We start from the raw sequence: 25984 nt of genomic DNA on the forward strand, positions 1-25984 counted from the left end.
AGACTATTACTAACTCTGTGCACTTTGACCATGACTGAACTCCCACACACTCACCCTGAGGAACACTCCTGAATTAGAGGAAATGGTCTTCTTTCTCCAGCTGAGATGAGAGGATAGATATCATTGTCATCTCCTCAGCCCAGAACAGGGACTGATCTTGGACGTGTTGTGTCAACTAAGGACATAGAATGGGGAAAATGGGAAACTGCCAGCCTAGTGCTATAAAACATGAAAACTCTGCCTACCAACAACTCCAACTCAAAACTGTTGTTTACTCATTGTCTCTGGTATATGAAAGAAAACAACAGTATAGTTTAAGAAGCAGTGTGTGCTGGAGACAATTCTTCTGCCCCTGACCACACAGCTGCAGTGACTGCATGCAGTATCTCCAATAAAGGAAGGAAGCTTTGTGAATACTGACGTTTGAACCAGCTTTATATTTGTTGGTATGCATATTTCTTCACTGTTAATGGAGCTTGGCTAGCTGCCAATCGTTGTGCTAACCAATGTGACCTTTTCCACTGCAGTGTTCAAGCCCAACTACAGGACACCTGCTGTGTGTCCTTGTGTCTTAGCACTCAACCTAAGCTGCTCTGGACAAAACCACGAGCTGCAAGCCTAACCTGTTACTGTAACTTCCATCCCTTCCTCTGCTTCAGCCACAGAGAGCTGATACTGTGTTGGCAGAGCTGGAGGAAGCAGTCTGCTGCAGCTTTGTTTCTACCAGTCACCATATGGGCAAGTATGAAGTAAACATTTACAAAAATGTCGGTCCATAACAGACTTTATAAAACAAAACCAGCTCAAGGAAAATAGGGGATGGATTACTTCAACAGCAGCTGACGTCAGCTGAGGTATTTTTATAACATTCGCTTGTTTTGCCATAATCCATATTCATTCTGCAAAGACAGCAGAGGGCAGAGAGGACAGGCAGAAAAACAGATGGCAGCAGACTGTCACCAGGCCTCAGTCTGACTCACTGTGATAAGCTGTGTGTGTCATTAAACAATACAATGTATATCCACTGCTCCGTGGACAAGTACAGAGAAAAGCTTGCCTTAGATGTCAAACATCTCTGTTATTGTTTTTGACTTTCAGTGGTGATGATCACATTATGTTACAGTGTTACAAAGTTAGCTGGAGGCTAACTAATGATTAACAGAGGGTTTATTTTTACACATTTTCTGACCTGAAAAGAGAGACTCATGTCTTAGGCAGTCATTATACCTTCCATCCAGCTGTGCAGTTTCCATAACACCATCACCACATGCTACTAACCTGAGACCACATGAACTCCTAACCAACACTACATGGTACAGTATGAGCTCCCAACCTCCCGAGCCTGAGAGCTTCAATGCTGGGCGCTTGGGTGTAAAACATGGAAAACACAACACCCAGCCTCACAGTCCCCACATGCTCAGACTCCCCAATCACAGAGTCATGCCTCAGCTCAACAGTAGAAAGGGCTTTGTGTACAGGAAGCAGCCTGTTCTCCAGCAGTTTGTGAAAGCTTGATGTGAAATTAATCTTCCATTTAACTGCTGCCCAGACACCAAGCAGCAGTCTTCTCAGTGGGAGAGCCTGCAGTCCCCAAGACTGAGGACAGCCCATCACGCTCATCTTTCTCCTCAACATTCACAGGGTTGTGCACCATGAAACTGTCATCACCACATTCTACTGAACCATTCTGAGGCATCTGAGGAAGGACATGCGGTGCAAATGAATGGAACTACGGCACAATGGTAACTGGGCATTCCATCTTGACAATGTGCCCACTCACAGCGTTTTTACACTGGAGTCTCTAAGCCGCATCGACACAATCGTCACTCTTGACCCAGGTGTGTCTGTGTACATAGGAGTGTGGGCAGTTACACTTTTGAAAAGGTATTCTGATATCTTTGGGTCTTACTCTCAAATTTGTGACCATTATAACTACAGGTCAAAATAACATTTTTCTTATCACCTCCAATGTAAAGAATTTGGGAATGTGGACACTGCTTTCCAAAAACCTTCAATATAACTGGAATAATCTCACACACTTGTCTTTGAGTCAGACCAGACCAGATGACAACACCACATGCTACCTGCTAACAACTTACTAACAAAATTCCTGAAGTCAAAGCAATATTTTCTTCTCACACAGTCATCAGACTGCATAAACATAGAACATATGTCAATGATGAGATGCGTATTGTGTGAATGGTTGACTGACATACAAAATGAACCATTATAGAGCCAGTCTGAGGAAAGAATATTTACTTAAAAAGACAAAAGTCTTCTAATCATTAGTTTATGCATAAAAAGTAAACCTGCAGTAAAGTGAACAGCAGGTGTTGTAGAGTCATCTGTAGGACTCTGTGGGAACAGTTCTGGGAAGAGAGAGTAATGGAGTGAGGAGAAGGCAGCAGGATGAGAGTGCCTGACATTACCACACTCCCACATCCCAGCACCAGCCCACTATTGTGGGCAGACCTGTTTGAAGTCTTACATAATAGTCCTAATTAACCCCTTTCTCTCACAGGCCCCGACCCAACACAAACACACCAATAATCAAATCAAACTGTTAAATTACAGAGGAGACTCATTAGGGCTCTGCATGCAGTTCAGCCTCACAGCAGTTTGGTCATGGGAGCCTGGCCTCAGTCACCCTCGTGGCTCTGCAGGCTAAAGGCTTCCAGATTCTGAGTGTGAGGAGATCTGCTTCCATCCCAGAGTGTCTCTCCTCTTCTCTGTGAGCAACACACACGCATACACACAAAACAGCTGTGTGTAACAGCAATGATTCCAACATATACCAACACACAGAATGCACACTGAGCTGTTCTTGCATTTATCTATAGGTGAGCAGAGTGAATTAGAGGGTGGGGGGCGTATTAGCATGCTAACATCATCTTATTAGACGTAGTATAGCTGAGGCTGATGGGACGGTCATTGATCTTGAAGACATCTGATCATGAACCAAGCTATTCATCACGCTGTATTTGGTCACCAAAGTTAATGCAGTTCATCCTGGGGGGAACGTGACTGTGTACCAAATGTGGTAGTTGTCAACAGCTGGCACTATGAGAAAAGCCAGGGGCAAATGCTGTTTCAAGGTTTTTCAAAGATGTTACTTATGTAAAAAAATATATATATATTATATAATATTATAATATTGCCATACGGCCCCATTCTTCATGAACTCCTGACTCCAGGTTGTTGGGTTTGGCAGACAGGAGCATGGCGTGTGGCATGACCCTTCTTTATTTCATCCATCTCTGCATGAAGTGGTGATGAGCAGATGTTATTGTTGAACGCCAAAATACTTGAGTATGAGCATGCCCATCTGATCCTAAAAGCAGCCCTGACTAATTGACACAAAATGATGCAGCAATGATTCATGGATGCTTCATTTCCTCTCTCCCCTCCCAAACACTGCCTAAATATGGAGAGAATTAAACTCGGTGTTGTGTAATTCCCTTATATAACATCACCAATTGCTTTTGTTTGACAGTTCGGTGATGAGTGTGTTTGTGTGAAGACAGCTGACACACATTGACACTCTGAGCACATGCTGGACAGAAAACACCTATAAAGACCATTCCTGGAGGAAATAACATCCGAACAGAAACAAGCTTTTTACAGTTGTTCTCATATTTTCACTCTTTGTAAACAAACTGTCAGTCCCTTTATTGAATCATGGCTTAATGGATGTCTTCCTGATTCCTCTGTGGGGATTTTTTATCCAAAAGGATGGTTTTACTTTATACCAAAAAGGCAAAAATCCTGAAACATGGTTACAACACTGTGATATGGTTAGGGTGCTCCTTGTTAAAAGGGGCTATAGGGTAAGTGCTGGGGGATTACAGTTTGCAAACATTAACTGTAGGTCTATGATGAGACACAAACCCAAGTTTCCTGCAAGAAAGTCAGAGGTGGTACCTTCACATGCTTACTTTCCATTTAACTACATGAAGGCCACACTACTTCCTGCACCAAGACTTAATATTGACATTGGTTGTAAATCTTGCATTGCAGATATAAATCCAAATCCTTAGCATACAGGAGTGATTATTGATGGGAATGATTTTTTAGTTTTAATAAATAGGAATTATCCTTTAAATTGTACCTCAGACATCTACACTGAACAACTGCCTGTAAAGCTTATGGTAGATAATGGCTCATTTTGTTGAGTGGCATTTTTGAAATTCTACAGTGTTAACTGTGGTGCTGACTCCTCTTCCCTTGTCACATTACACACACACAGAAACTCACTCTGTAGTAGGTGGATGTGTGCTGGGAATACTGAGCAGCAGCTGGACTCTGCTCTGTGAACTCTCACACCAGAGTAACACTCCATGGACAGCAAGTGAGAGATCACACAGCCTGGATATAGGAAGAGATAAGCAGTGACACACAAACATACAAGTTTTGTCTGATGCTAGCTTGTTTATGAGTCCTGTTGTGTGTCAGTTTGGTGCGGTATTTCTTTGTGTCCTGTTTGATCTCTCCAGAGTTTTATTGCTGCACTCTTGCACTCTGATCGACTGCTTGCTTGTTATGTCGCCTGTCTAGGAACTTCAGCTTACTCTCCTCTCTCCTGCCATGCTCACTGTGAGTTTTCTCTGAACAGCAGCATATTAGAAATGACACAGAGGGGCAAAGGGCAGAAGAGGAAAACATGAGAATGGAAGTTGAACAGCAAGGACCCGAATGAGGGAGGAATAAAAAGCAGCGAGACAGGAGAGGAGAATGAGTCAGGGAAGGGAAATAGAAAGGGGGGCTGGGTGGGGGTTCTTTACAAGAGTAGCAGAACAACGAGGGCTTTGTGTGCAGCGCTGAGAGAGTAACTTGGAGCTGGGGCTTAGGGAGTGTTTAACAGTGTACACTGACTGCATTCCTGCTGTGTGATTACGAGCCACTTTTCATTTATTCTCCTCCAGACTTTACTCTGCACTGCCCTCCTCTTGCTCTCTGGGGCTCACTCTTCCTTTCTCTCTTTATCAGTGACTTCTTCCCTCCTGCTTCAGTTTCAGGTAGCCTTTCATCAATATTCTCAATCTACTTCAATACAAAAGTTTTGCATCAAGCATAATTCCAGTTTATTACAACTTGAATATTATTGTCATTGGACTGGCCACTATGGATACCAAATTTTACACCAAAGCATCTGAGAAGCAATGTGAAGAAGCATTTTCTGTGAAACCAGAGATGGAAAAAGATAATGCTGCACACTGCCTTCACTTCATTGCAAAATTAATTAATTTCAATGGAATGACAGCGATTAGTGGATTCATTTGGGGTGGTGAAGTATATCCACACAAATCTTTCATGGGGACTTCAATTTTTGTGAACTTACACATTAATTTGCACAACTGACCAATAACAAAGCTGTCCTGACAGTGCTGATCTGTGGGGGAACAGAGAGGTGGAGGCAAAGGCAGGAAGGACAGATGTGATAAATATGTCATAACATAAAACCACAAATACAAAACAATAATGTAGAGTTTACAGTGGTGATGAGTAGTACTGAACATGTGATCTCTAATACAAGTTGTAAAAGTTGCAAGGCCAGACATGCTGAAATACAAAATATTCTGGAGGTAGACCACTGCGTAATTCTAGAGTTATGTGTGAATATTAGATAGGATAATACAGAGAGACCAGGTGAAAATATACTATTTCAGGCACGTACATGAAGGAATTAGCCATTTATAGCAAATGGAGATACAGTTAGATTTGGCGACTCCACTGTTTCAAGGAGTTATCAATCAATCTGAACAGTGACAAAGGTTCTGCAGAGAAGTATAATCTCCCATAATAAACACAAAGGTATCTAAATCTTTCTGTGTTCCTGTTAAACACAGTGGGCAGCAAGGAGATACGATTCATTCAGTCTGTTGCTATTTGGTTTTACCAATGGATAGTCTCCCATGGACACACATATCAAAGATGGGTAATGTGTAATGTGTGTTAATATTAAGGTTGTAGAGGTTTTTTAATGCATTTTGAGAAACTGAACAATGTTCATATATTTTGTTTTGATGTTAAATGTGTCATTATGTTCAATTCTCTTAATCAACAGTATAAATATGCCATCTGTTTATATTCATGGTTTTATCTTAAGACATATTTAGCAGTCTGTCTGTGTACCGTCACTGACCTGGAAGCCCTTTTTCCACTATTTCCTGTAGATTCCATGTACTATTTAACCCTGCTGTAATATCTATATGATATTGGTAGAAAGAACAAAAACAAGGTGCTTTACTCTGGGAGGCAGAGAAGTGAATCTAGTATAGGAAGTGAGAGTGTTTACATAGAGCTATGTGCTTACCATGCTACAGTCATTTCCTCGTTCTGGTAATCTGAATGTCTTGTGTTTCACTTTAAAGTATGCACATATACAAACAAAGAGAACAACAAGACTAACTACTCTCTATATTTATCTGCAGTATTCGATACTAATGTAGATGTAGATATATTAGCAGTAATATGGCTACTGTTATTTACACTCCTACATCTAGGGGTTACACAGGGGTTCTTATAATATTTGAAACAAACCGGAGAGCACCTTAGGGTACCTCCACAGGGAAAACAACTGTAAAAAAGGGTTCTCTGAATTAGTGGTTAGGGAATTAAATTTCTCGAGGTTTTGGTCTTTGTCCCCTGTGACCTTACAACCCAAGCAAGTTGATGAGTTGTGGTGGTCAGAGAGCTGGGCATCTCCAGGGCATTATCCCTGCCAAAAACCCCATACCTCGATGAGCAACTATAGTTTCACCCACTCAGCTGTTCGACATGAAAAGAGCGGGCAGTTGTGGATCTGTGGTGATTGGGTAGTGGTGGTGAGATGTGAGTGGGAAGAGGTAGAGACGGGTGGCCTGGGTGGGTAAAGGAGGGCAAGTGAAAAGTGGCTCAGAATGAAATCCTCTCTCAAAGCAATCAAAGCCAGGACTGGCAATTTAATTCTAAGAGGATATTGGTGTTCCCATAGGCTTCCCCTGCTTCCTGCCCCCCAGCTCCCCCAGCTCCCCCTGCCCACTCCCCCCTTCCAACGACACTATTCACTCTGCGGCCACTCTTAAGTCTCACACGGCAAACAGGGGCACCATTATTCTCTTTCTGCCTGCCTTGGCTTACAGCACAGACTCATGGCAGGCAGACACAGGAGGATATGCAGTGGGACTCTAACTGGTCTTTCTCTTTCTCTCTCCATCTCAGTTTTTCTTTTTCTCTAGATCAATAAAGTCTGAAATTACTTTAAAAGAAGTGCTCAGCATTTTGATAAGTTCTACAAATACCTCCAAAATCACAAGCTACATTAGTGGAAAAACAGGTTGTATTTTACTCGAGTGAGCTGAAATGTTTTTTGTGCCAGCCAACACTGAAAGCAGCGACAGTGAGTCTCCACCTTCACTTAGGGTCCACAGGGTGGTGCAGAGCTGAGCTGGACTTGTCTGAAATGCTAGCTTAGCTTGGAAAGGCTTCAGCAGATAATGGAGCCTGATAAAATAGGGGACATTAACCAGTAGAAAGGATGAGATACGTGCACCCTAAACACAGTAAGGCTGTTTAAGTTAACCACTAAGTTTCAGCACTATCCTAAAACAATACTTTCTAAATAATTTACCTTGAGAAATATAAAAATGTTTTTCTACAACATTTTTACTATACAACCAAGGAAGCCAAAATTCAACCATGTTAAATGCTGAAAAAATCTTTACTGAAATAAAATAGTGTAATTCAACCAAAGAGTAAGTAGAAAGACTACAAATCAGACCTAACATTCAATGCAAATATCAATACTAGACATGCATATCACACAAGTCACACTGATCTCTACAGGTGGCGACAAATATCACTCTGTGTGTGTGGAAGATTAGTGACCCAGACAGACTATGAGTGGAGTCATCACTGTCAGAGTTAAATCTGAGTTAAACAGTAGATTTCCTGTGTGTATGTGTCTGTGAGTGTGTTTTGACCCTAATCAGCCTACTCTAAACATCCACCGAGCACTGCTGTAACACAGTGACATATGACCAGTTACTAAGGGTTCATGAGACATTTAATAACAAAGTGGCTTTGTGCTTAAAGACCTCTTCTGATGAAAATCCAGTTTTTAACCTTGTTATCATGTTCGTATGGTTTTTATATGATACAACATGTATGATGAGCAAAATAAGCAGGTAGCACCATGGCTGAGTTTTTCCACCTTGGAATTACAGTGTACCAATGGTTACAGTGTACCAATGGTTTCATACATCACATACCTGTGGAACAATCTCATCAACTTGCAGGGTAGAGCAAAAGGAACCTGAAACCTCCAGCACAGAGCAGACTTGTCAGTGCAGAGTGAGAGTTTGCATTAGCACAACCACTAACGCTACCGCCAGTTACAAGCTAACAAACAACATGAACAAACAAAAGATGCTAACTACACTTACCACTCTGATACATCTGACAGTCGTAGAGCGTAGATATGCTTCAAGCCCTGTTTTAATTTTTATGTGGGAAAACCATGTGTATGCATTTTTACATACTTAAAAACATATTTCAGGGGAAAATTAAAAAAATATGACCTTCAGTGGACCCAGCTCCACTGAGCACAGTTTGGATATGTTCTGTGCAGCATGTGTGGGAAGGGAGGAAGCAATAACTAGACTAGTTTGCCATGAGACATAACCTATAGTCTATTTCTGCCAAACCCACAAGGATGAAGTTTGCAACATTTAATGTGACTCCCTGAGTCTTATTCATTCTGCCACCACAGGCTAACAGAGTGGCATAAACAAATGACAGCTAGGTTAAATAATCAGCCATGTTATTTTCTGCCAATTAAACAAAATGGTTGCCAGATGTTTCACACTGTTGAAGACAAAGTATGAAAGCAATGGATTCCTGTGAAAGCAGACAGAGGGCAGGGTTGTGATGACTGTGCTCCACACATGTAGTGCAATGATATCTGAGTACTGTCAAACTGTGGTAGTGGGTTAGCAATTAATTTATCCAAAAGGGAAATAACATCCCAGCAGAAATTAACTTTGGATTTCAACATTTTAGAGTGATGAAAACAACTACAGTGCCTTCTCACTGATGAAAGTCAGTGTTTATTTGGTTACAGTATGAAAGCAAAAAATCTACTTGCTCCAATAAGTGTCCAGACAGTATAACCTCCTATGAAAGATGTATCACTGCCTGCCTCTGTACAAATCCAATGTCACATACGAGTGGTATATCAGTATCACTATTCTACCCTCTACCTGAGGCAGTGTTTTGTATCAGTGCAGAGATGTCCACCCCACATTCCGCTGGATTTAGCTCGTCTTCAGCAGCTGCCTGGCAGCTATAATGAAAAGCAGAATGAACCTCCACCTCAAGAACTGTGTCTCTCTGTTCTCACCACATTCTGATACACTCAGGGGTGGTATGGCTTTCATGCTATTTGATCTAGGATGGAAGCCAGATCTCATATTGGCATGTGTGTCGTCAGAGAGACAAGAGCACTGAGACATTTTACCTAAGCCTCTGTTTGTTCAGAATTGTATTCAAGTTACATGTTGTATGTTGAATATTGACTGAAGTGAAATATCTTTTCACACACAAATTAAGTTTTCTTTCCATTTTCCATGAATCTTTTAGACAGCATGTTGATCAGATGCTTCTGGATCCCATTTGAGGCCAGATTCTCTTTATGCTTTTTCCTGGCCACCGCGCAGGCAGACTGTGGCTGTTTACACTTGCCAACTGAAATCACTTACTCATTTGATTGTTCAGTCACTTAGGCTGAGGCTGCATAGAGCAGTTAACGTAGTGTACCATACAAAATCATCATGAAATTATTCAAAGGTAAGAAAAAAGATGGTGGACTTCTCTCTTTCTATGCAGGTTTTTAGCCACAATAGCAGTGCAGCTCCAGGGATGGTAATAATGGTCAGACCGCCACTTTGCTCCAGGCTGAAAGTATCTCATCAACTACTAGATGGATCGCCATGAGAGTTGGTGCAGACAATGCATGACTGCACAAAATCACCGGTTGGTGTTCAGTTGGGTTGAGGTCTGGTGACTGTGACAGCCACAGCCCATGATTCACATCATCTTCGTACTCATCAAACCATTCAATGACTTATCCAGCCCTATAGATGAGGGCTTTATCATTATGTTTCTCCACTCATTTAGTAGTGGTCACGTAGTAGTAAATATAGTGACAGAATTAACACTGCAACTTTGTCCATCATTTTTTTTGCACTGCTGTGCCTGTGAGCCTTCTGTCCTCTCCTTTAGAGCTGTAGGCTAAATTATGTCTGCTAAAGATTGTTTGGCAAATAGCATCAAACAGCAAATGACAGGATTTGTTTGTCTACTTACTACTGATCTGTACACCTGGTTAAATAGATCCTGTTCAGGACAAGCACATTTAGGGGTTACATAAGATATGAATTCATGCTGTTTCCTCCAGGTCCACTCCCAGCTGCCTCTACATCACAGTGAGGATTAAGCAGTTCTGCAGTTGGAAGCTCTGTTCAATTCCTTATTGTATTTGAGGTGGTTAATTTGGTGGATTTGGGAAATGCCATATTGTAACTATGAACAATGAAGCATAAATTTAATCTTTTTGTTGCTTGTCCAAGTGTGTTTTTCTTGAGTAAGCTTCCACACAAAAGCTCTCATGCTAAGTGTATCTCTGAACTTTATATAAGATAGAGCAGAGGAAAGCAGCTGGGCCTAATCAGTCTGAATGCAAGCAAAGTAGGCAGAGTAAGGATCGAACTGGTCTCTAATCCAGGGCCAAAAGTAGAACTCATGTTTCCAGATGATGTATAAATCTCCTGCAGGTGATCTGTAACATAGTCCAGGCTATATTAATAACTCAGTAATGCAATTTGCTCAATGATACAATACAAATCCTCTTACTTTATGGCCTGAAAGTGTGCCTTTTATTCTGCCCTTCTAAAACCCAGCACATTTCCAAGCTGAGATTTCAGTCTGAGACACAAGGAAGTGACCATTTGACCAAGTGACTAAGGTTCTGCTCTTTGTAGTTCTCAAAGAATCTAAGGAGTGAAAACAAGTACTCCCTGCTTTTTAAGTATTTGCAGCAAGTATTTTAGAACCACAAAACAACACAGTCCCTGTATCCATCATCCTAAATCTATGTAACACTAGCATGTTGCAATTTAAGATGACGCTCAGACAGTCCTGGCTAACATCAGATAACCATGCAACAGGATAATACCCCCCTAAAGAAACACTTTGTCATGTTTAGCTATTTGCTATGTACTGTCTGTACCTCTGCACACACATACACTCTGTACCCTGGATTAAATACTGAACAGACAGCCCATCCATCCATCCATTATCTATACCACTTATCCTTTGAGGGTCACAGAAAAGCCCCCGGCAAACCAGGGCTCAAATCTGAACCCTTCTTGCTGTGAGGTGAAAGTGCTAACCACTGTAGCACCATGACAGTGTATTCTCCAAATATAAATCTAAACCTACTGCCATCCTCTTTCTAAGACATGAGGTTTTCACAGGGACCCAGATGATGCATTTGTGCAAGTTCTCCTGTGCTGGAACACAACGGGAGCTGAGTTAGTTCCAGTAGCCTTGTACAGTGGGACAGTTGTGCAGTGAGAGCACTTTTTCCTTCCACATGCTCTGCCAGGTTGGCTACTCCAGACAGGCTCAGGAATAATTCTCAAGGCAGTACAGCAAGTGAATTCACAGGCATGCAGCATCTTGCTAAGATGCATTGTGTATCTCCCTTGTGCATGAAGCACAAGTATTGTTGCTAAAGGTGATCACACTGAATTATAACCTCTGCACTGATTAAGAATGATGGATAATTTATTAATTAATATTTTTCGTTATACACAAACCACCAAACAACCAGCTCTGATGTCATTCATTTTGATTGTGTGAAATGTTTTTCCATTGTCCCACTTAAAGGGCTTTCAAACCTTCTTTTCTCCTGTCTTTTTCACTGAAATACAAAAATATTAATATATTCATTCTTTCAAAAATGTTTGCAGTTGGTCCACTATTGAGTTCTGTGTACCCAGAACTCAAAAAGTGCCTGCTTTTGCCACTGACAGGCTCAGATTGAAGTGTCTGACAACATTATGGATAGACCTTTTTATTAAAGAGTAAGATCCTTCTTGTTAAAACAGAAAACAGCTGTTTTATCACTCTGTTCAAAGCCACCAGACTCCACTGACAAAAACAGTAATTTTACCTCACAGAAAATGGGAGTTTGGTGGCGATAAAACTGCTAGTTAAACAAAAAGGATCATACTTCTTCACTAAAGAGGTAGGAATCCTATTCATAATGTTGTCACTTGTAATAACAACCTGAGCCTAGTCAGTGGCAAAAACAAGAATAAGTGGACTTTGATATGGACAGTTGTACCGTTTGTTTTCACAGCAGCAGCTGTCATAGGTACAACGTTCTTGCTCAATAGTCAACCAATTGCAAAGATTTCAATCATTTACACTCAGGAACGTGGTTCAAAAATACCACATAGTTCCTTTAATATGCAGTGGATTTCTGTTGCCTCACACCATCTATAAGTGGGGTAAAAAAAACTGTTTGGTTTATAACTGCAGTATCAAGGATTTCTTACTTATTTCTGAACTGACACCATGTTTTAAGCCCAAGGATCAGCATTACTAACACACGTCTATGCCACATAATCACCTTACGGTCAAAATAAAGTTTGTTTCTCCCGTTGTCAGGGGATGCAAATATAATTTGTGATGTTTCCAGGAAATCAAGTTTTTGTCTGTTGGTAAGTGACTCTGAACAAGGCAGCTATCTTACAGCCTCAAATTTGAGATGCGCCTGTGAGCAGCTCTGCTCTGACAAACTCTGGACACAGACACTGTCATAACAAAGACAGGAAAGTTACATAATACCAAGCACCAGCTACAGCTCCCTTCATGGAAGTGAAGTGTGCTGGATGGAGTTTCTAATGAGATCACTGAGTAACACACAACAAAGACATCAATCAACAAAGACAAGTCTAAATGTCACAAACCATAACGCCAAGGTTTTGGAGAAAGTTTGCTACTTTTCAGGCCATGTACTGAGACTGATATAACTTTTTTTGGTAATAGATTTGTTTTAACTTCTCTACCACCTCTAAAAACACAGGTATATTTCAAATTATGAAATTACTTCATTCCTGTGTACTATTTCCTATGAGATAAAATCCTGGAAATTGGCAGTTTTTGATAGTGGAGCAGTAATGTTTCTGGTCATAATTCCAGTCTGTTAATCATGTGAGATGGAGGACAAGGCCTGATTTGTTGCAGTTTGCTGAGATTTTGAAGATCAACATTTTGGTCTTCCTGACCACCATGTGTTGCAAAACTGTTGAATGTTATCAGTCGTTTGGCAAACTGCAATAATCTCTTGATGGGAAGTGAAAACATTGCACAATGCCTTCTCATTCCAGACAAATTTCCAGTTCCAAAAAGTGATTTCTAAAATGACGGCTGTTTATTTGAATATGGTAAATGGATTTGGCTCTGGGTGTGTCAGCTGTCTGGGTCCATCTACATGATGAGGCCTTGGCATGAGGATGAGGGAGGGAGCGTGCACTGTAAGTGAACTTTTAACACTATTATATAATGCTGATTTAGTTCATTTGGCTAAGTACAATGGCACAGCACTGGACTGCGGGAAACTTAGTCTAAACTCAGTCTTAAACACTGAGAAGTATAAACAAGGAGAGGTATAACTTAATTCACATCAATTTAAGTAATGCGCACTGAAGAGATTCTGGTGAGTTTCCTCATCAGAATCTAAGATGGCCACCTATGTGTTTGAGGAAGGAAGGGAGAGCTGCATAACTCCAATACAATCTTTTTAGTTCTTACTCTAGAGATGAACATAAGTTGAGTTTCAATAGTGTGAAGATATTGTAGCATTACAATCCTGATTCAGCTCATCAGACAACATCAAGCTAACTTTTGTTTTAAAAAAAAATGAATAAAAAAAAAAGTCAAACAAGAAAGAGCACCCCTTTGTTTATCTCTTGTTCACAAAATTACATAGCATTGGCAGCTATGTGCTTTTAACACCAAACTGGTGGTAAGTGACAAATAAAAAGTAAGTTGGCAAATACTGACAGCTCAGTCTGCATTTCAACTGCTGAGCTAATGCTGAGAGACTGTCAGGACAAACTGCGGCTCTCTGAAACATCTGGAGATTAACACTAAGGTGATGCAAGTAAAAGTGTGACAGAGGTTACAACTATTGCACAGATGAGGGTTGGAAAATAATGTGACTTGTCAGTTACATTAGAGCATTTTACCAAACTGCAGACTCTGTCCATGTTGTAACAGCAAAAATAAGCATTCGGCACATAATTCAAATATTAAAATCATATGCAGTGGTGTTTTCCTAATAATCCATAAGGCTAACACAAAATTAATATAATTGACTCCAGCTGATAAGATCTAAACAGTGAGAGGCTTGCTAATGATGTTAATTTCAATTTCACTACTGTCTACTGTGTCTGTGGTCTAACACAAGGAGAGATGTTCACTCACCATCTATACAGATTCCCTGCTTCTGAATGGTGTAGTTCAGCACTGCAAATGGAGCGACAGGTGACTTGGCTATCAATATCTAAAAAAAACAGTAAGAGAGGGACAAGACACTGAAAGACAGGTAGAGGAAGGGAGGGTTTTAGTTGGCTGTCCAGAGGATGAACTTGTCTTGAATTACGAGATTAACAGCAGCCCACTTGATCTAAGATGCTGAGCATGTACAAGGATCAAGGCTATTGTCATAAAGTAATAACGTTAGCTATTAGCAAGTGAAAACAGGATGGTAAAAGAGAAGGTAAAAGGGCTTGGAGGAGCCTTTTGTTCTCACTATGAATTTTAGTTCCTTGTGGAATCCCTTCATACAGGATCCATGAGCCACCAACTTCTCACATTAAGGCAGTAAGGTCCCTTCAGAGAAGGGGGTTATTAAACTTTTTTTGAATCCAAAATTTGAATTTAGATACTCGGAGTATATCGTAAGTATCCATATCACAATGTAGATCAGATGTAATCAACAAGGAGTTAGGAGTCAAAGTCCATAAAGATATTGCTGAGAGAGCAGTAATTTGAATTACTCAAGGCCCCATTTACACTTGTCATTTCAAGAGTCTCAACTCCAGATTAGATCTGATTGAAAAAAGACTTAAAATATTTATATTTAAACTTGCATATCTGCATCTTTACTCAATCAGGGTCATTAAAACACCAGAGGAACTTCTGAGCTTTAGCACCTTAGTTACAACCAAGCACATCCTTAAATGTATACACAAGCCTCCCATAGTAGCAGCTGGCTGTGTATCCAGGCTCAATACAGTTTTGGTACCAACTGACATGAGTCTCTAGCAAGTAGCAGCAGGTATCACAAGTACTGATCTTCTTTGATTAGGTTGTTCCTGATTGAAATCATCATTTGTCCTGCCCTGTTTGTGTTTTCTGCTCATTCTGCCTCTTCATCTCTCTACAGCCACATTCCCACTTTCCCAAGTCATGAATTTCCTCTGCTATTCTCCTTCCATTCACCTGACGTTCTCCATTTTGCTCACCTGATTCACTGTACTAAACTCACTTACCTGTTCTCCATTTCCTCATCAGTTCCCTCAGCATTTATACAAATGCCCATTTCCATCTGTCCCTTAACAGACTGTGCACTGTCCTTCATGCAGTAAGCTCCTGTCCCCACCATCCCACTTGCTGCCTGTTCTAATACCCACCTGCCTGTAAGCTTCCATAATCATAATTTCCTTTATTATCTCTGCTCCAGTTTGTCTGATCTGTGTCTGCATGTGGTTCCTCCATCCTGTTGCCCCACACAAATGAATGAGACATGGTCATTTTTAGACCGTATTCTATTTCAGCAAGGCTCACAAAGCTTGTGTGTAGATGAGACTTTGTAAACTTTGAAAAGTATTGATCACTTTGGCATGGGTAACATCAGAGCTAGTGTTCAAGCATAAAGCCTGAAGACAGGAGCTCCTTTTTTCATTCAGTTGCAGCACTACAGTACACTACAGCCTGACATAGGCAGTTGTTAGAAACAGTGTTTTACAGTTCATACCAAGTTGGGGCCTATGTCTATGTTGATAATTTAATAAGAATGAATTATAATAATTCTAATAATAATTTTACTTGAGCCAACATCTAGTTTTTGTTGTATTTGCTGTTTTGATGTGGATATTTATTCTGTGGTTAATTTGTATCAATGCTTTTAAAAGGGACAGCTGCCTTCCTACAACCTCAATAAATGGAAACTATGATTCAAATGACTCAAAAATCACTATGATTCTGATGCGATGGACTGTGGACACAGGTTGGTAGGTACTCATATATACACACATGCATAAAGAGGACGTAATAGTTTGAAAATATATATAGAAGGCATTTTCTTCAACAAGGTTACCTCTCTTTGTATGCATGTTCTCATTCAGTTAGAACACAGTGCATTGCTGTGATGGTCTGGAGGTGGAGCCCTGGTTGCAGATGAAGGCACAGTAAAATAATACTTAAAGTTATGGGCCTGGAGACTGGCATGTGTCTGTTATACAGCTATAATAAACCCATGGTTATTATAGATGCATGAGAGAAATGGGAAGTAAAACGAGAGTAAGAAAACATCCCCCACACAGTTAACATGCCTGATCTCAAGAGGTGCAGCTCCATTTCGAGAACTTATCCAAACCTTAGACTAACCAGTCTCAGATGTCTGCTGTTTCTTGATTCAAGTTAAAAAACAAACTTTGAGCACAATTTCACAGAATATTAGGTTAACTGTAGTAAGTAATCTGAAATGGCAGTGTGAATGACGCAGTCTCAGTTGATTCTCACAGGTCTGCAGACCCATGGGACCACATCAGAGTTCAAGCCACTGCAGCCAGAATAACATGCAATTACTGTGACAGAAACATGTCTCCATGTGGAAAACCCACAGTGTTTTTCCCTGAAGATTCATTAAATAATATAAGGAAATGAGTCTGGGGGCTTCATTATGATACTTTGGGAATTTGCATCATTATTTTACATTATTTTGAATTAGTCTGCAATAACACAGCATGGTTCAAATATACCTGTAGGGACTTATGACTTTCTGTGACTCCTGGTCTGCGATTTGTTTTGAAAGAAAATCTCCCTCAGGCTGCAGGGGAGTTTCAACAATACCCCCGTCTCCTGCCATCACCAACTCACATCTGCAAACAACAGCTATTCTTATACACATAATAATTCAATTTAGGCCAATAACCACAGTAAAGAGATAGTCCAGATGTCTGAGATGTTCTTAAATCTGTCACTGGAGTCCAGATGTGTTTTGTTGAATTCTGTCATCCTGCTCTCCCACTCCGTGTGGAAAAATGTAAGGAAAATCATCTTAAAGGATATTTCTGGATTATTATTATATACAGTTATCTTTATACAACAATACTACTACTAACAGTACTAAAATAATAAGTCTGTTTATAGTGAGTCTGTTTGTGTGCTACACAGCAGGGTCCAACAGCTGAAGACATCCCCTTCCCATTACAACATCAGAGTAGCATTCCACTATTTAACCTCAAATTCCATCTGTTGGTTACTATACCACTGGTTTACCCTCATGGTTGTCTTTGTGGGCATACTGCAATCAAATGATCCTTTGAGCAGTTGCTTTTATGGAGAGCAGAGCCTGTTAAAAGAGGTTTTCCCAAGGAAAGATGAACCGCTCGGTAAGTGGCCACCGACAGGAGCTTCAAGGAAGATTTTTTTGTGGTTTTCTCCCCGAAAAAGTGGATGAAATGATGAAACACTAAAAGATAGTGTGTGCAGCCTTCGCAGCATTAAATCTTTAGACATGACTATCACAGAATGTCATGAAAATTGCTACAGTCATAATTCATTGAGTTATATGTTGGAGCTATGTGTGGAGTTTATTTCTCTGTGATGGTCTATAATGCTGGTTAGATAGATATTGTCTGATAGTATTGATCTTTGTGCAGAACCTTAAACTGATGATTTTGTGTCACTGACAGTTGTTCTTGTTGGGAGGACAATGAGATCTGCAGATCCTTCTGGACCAACTGAAGGACAGTAGTCCAGATGAGACAATTACAACAACTAGCTATTATTGACTTAACATTAATCATGAAAGAAAACATCTGATATTGTACCAGCAAACACACACACATATAAAAAGGTCAGAGCCACTACTAAGAGGAAAATGGTGGAAAAGAAGGTGCCCCACTTTTCTTAGAGCTAGTATCTGAGGCCATCAGCAGAGTTGCAGCTTAAGGCATTTCCACACGGGGTTAACCACTTAGTCATGGTGGTTGCTGCTTTATTTGAATACTCAGTTGTAGACGGGGTATGTTAGTTTAGACTCTGTTTGTCTTTCAGATCCCATGTTAGATGGTTTGAGCTAAGTGCTCATTACATGACGGGATGGGATGAGCAGCTGTTTCAGTCAACTGAGCCAGCAGCTAACACTGAAGCCTTAATGCAGCAGCAGCTAGGGACTGCTACTTTCCTTTAAGGATGATGAAAAAGGGTTTTGTGTGTGGTTAACTTTTTCCAATAGTAGATAAGCAAGCTCATGTTTTTGTGGTTTGCTGTATACCTGTGATTATCCTAGTTGGGCAGAGGCTGTGTAATTTAACAGCTGTTTAACATTATTACTCTGCATGCCACTAATAACATATTGTTTTCAGTTAGGCTCTTTACTATCACATAAATACATAAAACATAAAATAAAACCACAGTACGACAAGTGAAGGCATTGAAAGTGCTGGTAGTATACACATAATATATGGCAACATAGCCTCTCCCTGTAACTGCCCCCCAGAGGAAATATAAAATCACATGAGTAAGGCTCTGTTTCCATTTTTAATAACTTCATCCACGCATTTTCTGTCACTTTACTACACACTCAGGCTGTGTAAGGGAGCCCAGATTCTTCTACTAAGCCATGTCTTCCACCTGTTCCTATGGGGCCCAAAAGCTTTCCCAGACCAGATGGGCTATGCAAACGCTTAAGTTTGTTCTGGGTTTTGGGTCCTGAAAATCCTTAATGGGAGGCATCCAGTGGACATCCTGATCAGATGTCTGAACCACCTTAACTGACTCTTTTCAATGTAAAGGAGAAGCAATTCTTCTATGAGGTCCTACCAAATGTTTCTGTCTCTACAGCCTGTGATCTCATGAAGGGCACTCAATTTAATCACTTATATCACTGATCTCATATCAAATAACACGACTATTGAAAAAAAATGACAAAAGAGAAAATCCCATAAAAAGGAAAGGTTCAGTACCTGCTCCATGTGCAGATGCATGTGAAAAAGTTTTTCACTTTGTCACTTTGGGTACCAGTATCAGCCTCAAAACTCAAGTATAAATATGCATGGTGCAGTTATCTCTCACCTGTCTCTGGTGTGCGTCCACATACTGGACAATAAGACGTGTGTTGACACTGTGACTCCACGTGTTCCCCAAAGCTGCTGTTACGAAGCTAGAATCCACCTCAGCAGACACGGCAGATCCTGAAACACACAGCAGAGCAGACATGGCCTCTGAGCTGCAGAAAAAAGGTTTTCAATGTGGCTTTATGACAATTAATTTTTTGAATATATTGGCTTTAAGCCAAGCCTGTTCCAAAAAGTGGCAAACTTGCTTTGGTTTTTCAAGATGGACACAATGTTAGATTTTTTTTTGTATCTTTGCAAATATAAGTAGTGATTGCCAGTTACATAATACTATTTCTACTACCTCAATTGGAAACAGCCTAAGCCAAAATGAGTGAAGGTGCCCATTTTTGTGCATTTTTGTTTTTATCAGTCAAACATTATAATATAATTTTAAGGAATAACTGCCTAATAAGCTGAGTAGGAATGTCATGAAAACAGAGACTTCAGTACCAAGTTGATGCCAAAATTCCAAAACTGTGAAAACTTGTTTTACTACAGTACCAGTAGGTAATGGAAATGTGATTCTTCCGGAACTGATGAGAGCAGCATCCAAATGTGTCAGACTAGAACACAGGCTCTACAAGTCTTTTAGTCTGATGTCAAATGGAAAGGGAAGAAGAAGCAAGGAGGACAAAGTAACAACAACTACTACATGTTGAAACTGGCAGCAGCAAGCGCATTCACAGCAACAGGTCTGCTGCATCTGAGGCAGATCATCGGGGACAAGTAGACAACCAAACAGCAGTATGCAAAGGGCATAGGAGTTCACCTCAACACCTTAAACTTACCAAAGCACCTCAAAGGCAGTCAACCAGATTATACAGAGAATTCAGGTTGAGTGAGTTTTAACTGTCAACTTCATATCAACTCATAATAAAGAACTGCTGACAGATATGAGAGTATTTGTTGCCACTCTGTCAGTTTAGGGACTGGACCTTCAAGTCTCCAGCAGAACCTTTTCTAACCTGTCAGGCCATCACCAAGCTGTCAAGGAAAAAATGCCCCACTACCCTCGCCTTTTTCCACATTAAGCAGGGATCCTGCCTCACTAATATCACATCAGCAACTCTGACTTCTTTGAACCATTTCCTCAGGAAGTGTGTGTATGAAAAGAATGTCCACATCATGTGACAGACATGCCCTGTGTAACTGCAGTCAGGATAGCTGACGGATGTCGACAACAGGATGGAGACCAGTCTGCATGATTGCACTGGTCATTTGCATGAGCAATGTCTGAATTCAGCATATTTATACTTGCAAAAAGGAGAGAGCATTTCTCTCATCCTCACACTTTTCTTCAAGGGCAGTAATTCACTCATTTCAGAGGAAAGGTCAAACATATCTGAAAAATGGTGCTAGGGAGGGAGGAATGAATAGAGATTAAAAATGAGGTTAGGAGGTGTGGAGGTTGGAGGGTTGGAGGGGAGAAACTAGTGGGAAGGAGAGGTAGACTAAATAAACTCAGATGCTTCAGACTTCTATTCCCTGAAGGATGGTTCTGCTATCAGCCCGCCTATCCCAGCTGGTGCTGTTGATTCAACCTCCAAAAGCAAACACTCAAACTCTGTTCCAGCATGTCCAGCACTGACCAGCACATAGTAAAGCCAAATAATCTATACTCAAGATCTAATCACATCTGATGGAACAGATACACTTGTATTAAAAATTAATCCAGCATTCTACACGGCACTGTGACTGCTGAATAAAGATACAACCAGTTCATTTTTCCAGTGTGCTGCCACCTCTCTATGTCCCTCTGGATGGAGCCATTCCAGCCTCTATTTCCTTCTCCACTGCCTGTTCTTTTCCTCTGCCAGCAGCTCTTGGCACTTGCTGGGCTATTGAGTTTTCACTAAATGAGGTCAGAGGGAGCTTCAGTTTGCTCTGCTAGATTAAACACCAGGATGGAGGAAAACCTCACTTACACTTAGTGTCTTTCTGCCCTGCCACACACAGAGAAGGAGATATGAAGAAGGTGGACAGCAGAGCCGTTTCTCTTTATACAGTTTTATTTTTCTTTTAATAAATTTAATCTGAGGGGAGATTAGTCTGCTCATGTGCAATATCAGACAGGTAAGAAAGAACTACATATAAAAGATATATGAACATAGATTTCAAAGGACAACATAACTAATACACATTAGACTGTGCCAGTCACCCACCATCAGTAGGGCATTTATAACCATTTATCAAAATATCTTGATTCAAGTATATATGTTTCTGTAACTTGATTCAGGAGGTCAGAGGACGTCAGTAACATACCGTTTTAGGCTGATCACAAACCAGACATGCCAGCACAATCTGGACCACCTGTTAGGATTTCACTCAGCATGAAGGGAGACAAGCTATAAGGACACTGCAGTAGTCAAGGCAAGAGAGCAAACATGGCCTGTAGCAAGATTTGGTTGGCACACTAAAATCAGGTGAAGGCCTGATTTTCTTATGTTTCATATGTTGTGCATGTTGTATAGTGCAAAGCAGCATGACCAGGAGAAAAATGCAAGATGATCAGCAAAAGGATACCTGGTTCATCAATCATGACACCAAGGTTTCTCACAGCCTTGGTTGGGGTGAGATATGAAGAGGCAATTTTGATGTTGATATTGTGATGGCGAGATGAACAAAAGTTCAGTCTTAGAGAGGTTTAGCTGACGGTGGTGTTCCTTCATCCATGCTGATAGCTAGCAGGAATGACAGGTATAACTGGGTATCGACTGCATAGGAGTGATATGAGAAGGCATACAATAATTAGACCCAAGGATGTAGTTTATATTGCAAAGATAAGGGGCATCAGCACAGAGCATTGGGTCACCCTTGTGGGGAAGCAAAGGGATATGAACACTCGCTATTACGGATTGAAAGAATATTCAGTGAGGTAGGATTCAAACCAAGAATGTGCTTTGTCTGAGATGCCCATATCAGAGAGTACACATAACAGGATGCAGGGGATCACCATGTCAAAAGCTGCTAATATGTCCAGCAAGATAAGAACTGAGGGCTGAGCCACAGCTCTAGCTGCCCTTAGGGCTTCTGTCACAGACAAAAGAGCCATTTCAGTAGAGTGGCTGCCCTTAGAGCCAAATTGATTTGGATCAAGGAGGTCAATCCATGACAGGAATTGTGAGTCAGCCTTGGATAAGAATAGAAGCAACGAGACTGCCCAGTAGTTCTCAGCTTGGTCAAGTGAAAGCTCTTTGAGCAGGTGTTACACAGGCCAGTGAAGCCTTGTCAAATGTGACTGCTGGCTGAGATATGGTTTGGAGGAAGTTGGGAGGAATGGGATATAGTGTATATGTAGTAGGATGGGCACAAGTCACGAGTTTTGATACCTCTCTCTCAGTGAAAGGGGTGAGTGAAGAAAGTGATGCACAATTGAGAGCGAGACTGAAGAAGGAAATGCAGTAGGACTGCTACATGCTTAAACACTTTGGTGTCTTGCCCTCAGGTAGAGGGCTGACAGTGGAGAGTGATGTACCAGAGGAGACTGTCTGTCTGTGAACTGTTCAGAGGATTGGCTTCTGATGGCCACCAGTTTTTCAGTTCAGAGAGAAGCAAAGATATCCGCTGAGCAGTTTGTGTCTGGTAGAGGTTGTGGAGCACTTAATGTTTTGAAGTTACTGCTGATCTTACGATTGTAAAAACCTATTTTGGCAGCACTGCGGCCCTTGAGATCAGCTGGGTCACCGGATTTACAGAAATTTATCTTAGCAGATCTGAGATCTGTATGCAGCTTTCAAAAGGTATCAGTCGACCATGGGTGAAGCAGGTTAGAGAGAGCAGGTTTGGTGGATAGAGGAGGATCAGACATGAGTCAGTGTAGAGCAGATGATCTGTGATCATTGCTTAGTGGGATGTAGGAGGAGCAGAGCCTGATTCAGAGCATGACAATGCAGCAAATGAAATAATGGAGAGAGTGGTGCAGAGACATGACTGTTAGGCAGTCTATAGCACAACTTTGAATGAGAGTGAGTGAGGTCAAATTCTTTGTCAGCTCTGTGAGTTGGAGGGCTGTATCAGGTCAAATGACCAAATGAGTATCTCCAGTCTGTGTGGGCTTCCTAATTTCCAACAAATGCTAATTCACCCAGCTCTTGCCTACAGATAAGTATGCCACTATCTATTAAATCAGATGGTAGTTGCAATTGTTATTGTCATATTAAGACTTTTTTGGGGCTGCATTTGCACTGTTGTATTTATTGATAAAGTAGCTGCTCAGAAAATGTTTGCTTTGGTATCAAACACTTGTTATCACAGTTACCGCAAACGTCACTATATCAACCAGGTCTCAAATCTTAAGGATTACAACTAAGTGTGCATATTGTGGCATCAACAGTAATACCGATGTTGTACCAGCATATCATCATGAACAGGGTGAAGGTGAAGTCCTCGATTTACCTGTCGATCACTGCTCCAATCCACAGCTTTGGTCATGAGCTTTGGGTAATGAGACCGTGGATACAAGTGGCCAAAATAACTGTCCTTTTCATGGTGACTGGCTCACCGCTAGAGATAAGCTGAGGCACTCACAGGCCTGGAAGCAGTTTGGAGAAGAACTGCTACTTGTTCATTTCGAACAGAACCAGTTCGAATGCCTCCTGGATAGTGCAGAGGTTTTGCTGTATATCTATATAATGTCAATATGAAAATAACCTGTTGGCTTTGGTTTTGCTCAAATTAACAAGCATACAGAATCTACAAGCAGTAGATCAGAACCATCAAACAAACCCACCTCTGCCTACAAGGTTCAGGACTAAGCACCACCAAAATGAAGGCAGCAGCAGACTTACCATGGTATATGTAGATTTATATACCATAAACATTATAAATAGTTACGTTTCTGAAAATTGAGAAAATAATTGAGAAACAGTTTATGGGAAAACCAATTGCATAAGTAGAGTTGTTTTTGTGGAATCCAGTCAATTAAACACATGACAAATATGCAGCTGTGCTGCATAATGGTGCAATACTTTACTTTGCAATACTTTACATAATGGCTGACTCCCACAATGCCCACAATGTTCTTCAAGCAACTGAAAGCCATGTCTTTGCTGGTACACAGTGGTTTAACGTTTCATCTTGCTGCAGTAATGTGCAGGTGTATTTCAGGTGTACAGTTTGTCATCAATGTCCATGTGGTTACAGGTGTAACAGAGTTTCCACTTTCAGACAGAGAGGGCAGTGAAAAACAGCTTTTCAGCCTGGTGTTCAGTTACTCTTTAAGGGGAACCAAAGACAGCATGATTACTGACTCCCTCAGTAATCATGCTGTGTGGAAGCAAATGTGGTTTCAGAGGAACAGACACTGCTCCTGTGGCCAGTCCTCTGGTAGACCCCAAACCCAATTCCAACATGTCTCCATAACAGAACAACTCTTACCTTGATCCCCCACATGAGTTGTGATCTGGTTGGTCAGGACCACCTAGAGAAAGAAAACAGACAAGTCCAGATAAGCTGGGTCTGTGAGGCAATGATTTATTGTTTTTTCTTACAAGTCATTACCCAAGAAATTTCCAGTTTTTAAATCCTAACAAAGATTCTGGATCACAAACCCAACACTGAAAGCAATGTGCAGTCAGAATAACATCAGATTCACAGTACCCTGAAACAACTCTGTAATTCAATCATGCACAGTAAAACAGAGGTGTCCACAAACATTTCAGAGAAGAAAGCTATGATGACTTGTTATTTTATGATAACGCTCTCTGGTGGACAAACCATGTAACAGAGATACTGTTTCTAAATTACTTCAAACATGCCTTAGTTATTTCTCATCACTTATCAGCTACATTATACTGTAATTTATTAGTATCACTTGGGCTCAAACTAACCCCAAAAGATTTACAAACTGGGATATGAGTCTATGAGGGGGAGGACATTATGTAATTCTTCAGTACAACACTAAAAAGTCAACCAGACAGACAGTCCCCTTGCCCAAGAAACTATAAAATGTGTAGTCACCAAGCAGGACTTTCACAGAAATCTTTGATCTTTTACAGATGGTTAAACCTTTATATGATGCAGAGTTATTTACACGTTTTTCACTATTCTGATATTTACCTCAACAACTGTTAAATGGAATGCTATAAAATTTGTTACAGATTTTCATTGTGCACAGATGATGATCATTCCTCTAGCACTATCATCAGGTTAAAACTTGTGGCCAGTTTCTTGGTTTTATGACTGGATACCTGCAAAACTAATGGCATTTCTATCAGCCTAAGCTCTACTTTGTGTTAAGTGTGAACTGGCAAATGTTAGCATACTAACATGTTAAACATAAGATGTTAGCATGCTGACGCTGTGCTTGTCAGGTGGTCAAATAGTTTCATCTTACTGTAAAGCACTAAGTGCTTTCCTAAAAGGAGGCACCAACGTCCTTTTATTCACTTCACTTCAAAGTATGATCCATTTTTTGACTGAAAAGGTACCATGATTTGTGTCACTTTTGTCAGATATCATTTTATCCAAATGGAATATTGCACAGCTGTGATGACTGGAATCTCATTCAGAAACATAACTCTCCA

The 25984-nt window shown here is 40.7% G+C and overlaps 1 protein-coding gene across 8 annotated transcripts in view; it reads right to left on the bottom strand.

Moving 5' to 3' along the window:
- The window catches only part of rad51b (RAD51 paralog B), a 40571-nt gene that overhangs the window by 9927 nt on the left and 4660 nt on the right, over window positions 1-25984 (bottom strand). For 3 of the 8 annotated variants that reach the window (XM_051072047.1, XM_018703396.2, XM_018703397.2), the window contains 5 exons: window positions 24837-24879; window positions 19417-19535; window positions 14536-14614; window positions 4255-4365; window positions 2648-2729 (listed from right to left, as the gene is read on the bottom strand). In XM_051072047.1, coding sequence (XP_050928004.1) covers window positions 2665-2729; window positions 4255-4365; window positions 14536-14614; window positions 19417-19535; window positions 24837-24879 — 417 coding nt within the window. In that variant the 3' untranslated portion in view covers window positions 2648-2664. Of the gene's footprint in view, window positions 1-54; window positions 176-2647; window positions 2730-4254; window positions 4366-14527; window positions 14615-19416; window positions 19536-24836; window positions 24880-25984 lie in introns of those variants that run through there. The other 5 variants (XR_001963954.2, XM_018703399.2, XM_018703398.2 and 2 more) reach the window with 5 other exon arrangements.

The sequence above is a fragment of the Lates calcarifer genome, linkage group LG7_1, assembly GCF_001640805.2.
Source record: "Lates calcarifer isolate ASB-BC8 linkage group LG7_1, TLL_Latcal_v3, whole genome shotgun sequence".
Taxonomy (NCBI): Eukaryota; Metazoa; Chordata; class Actinopteri; family Centropomidae; genus Lates; species Lates calcarifer.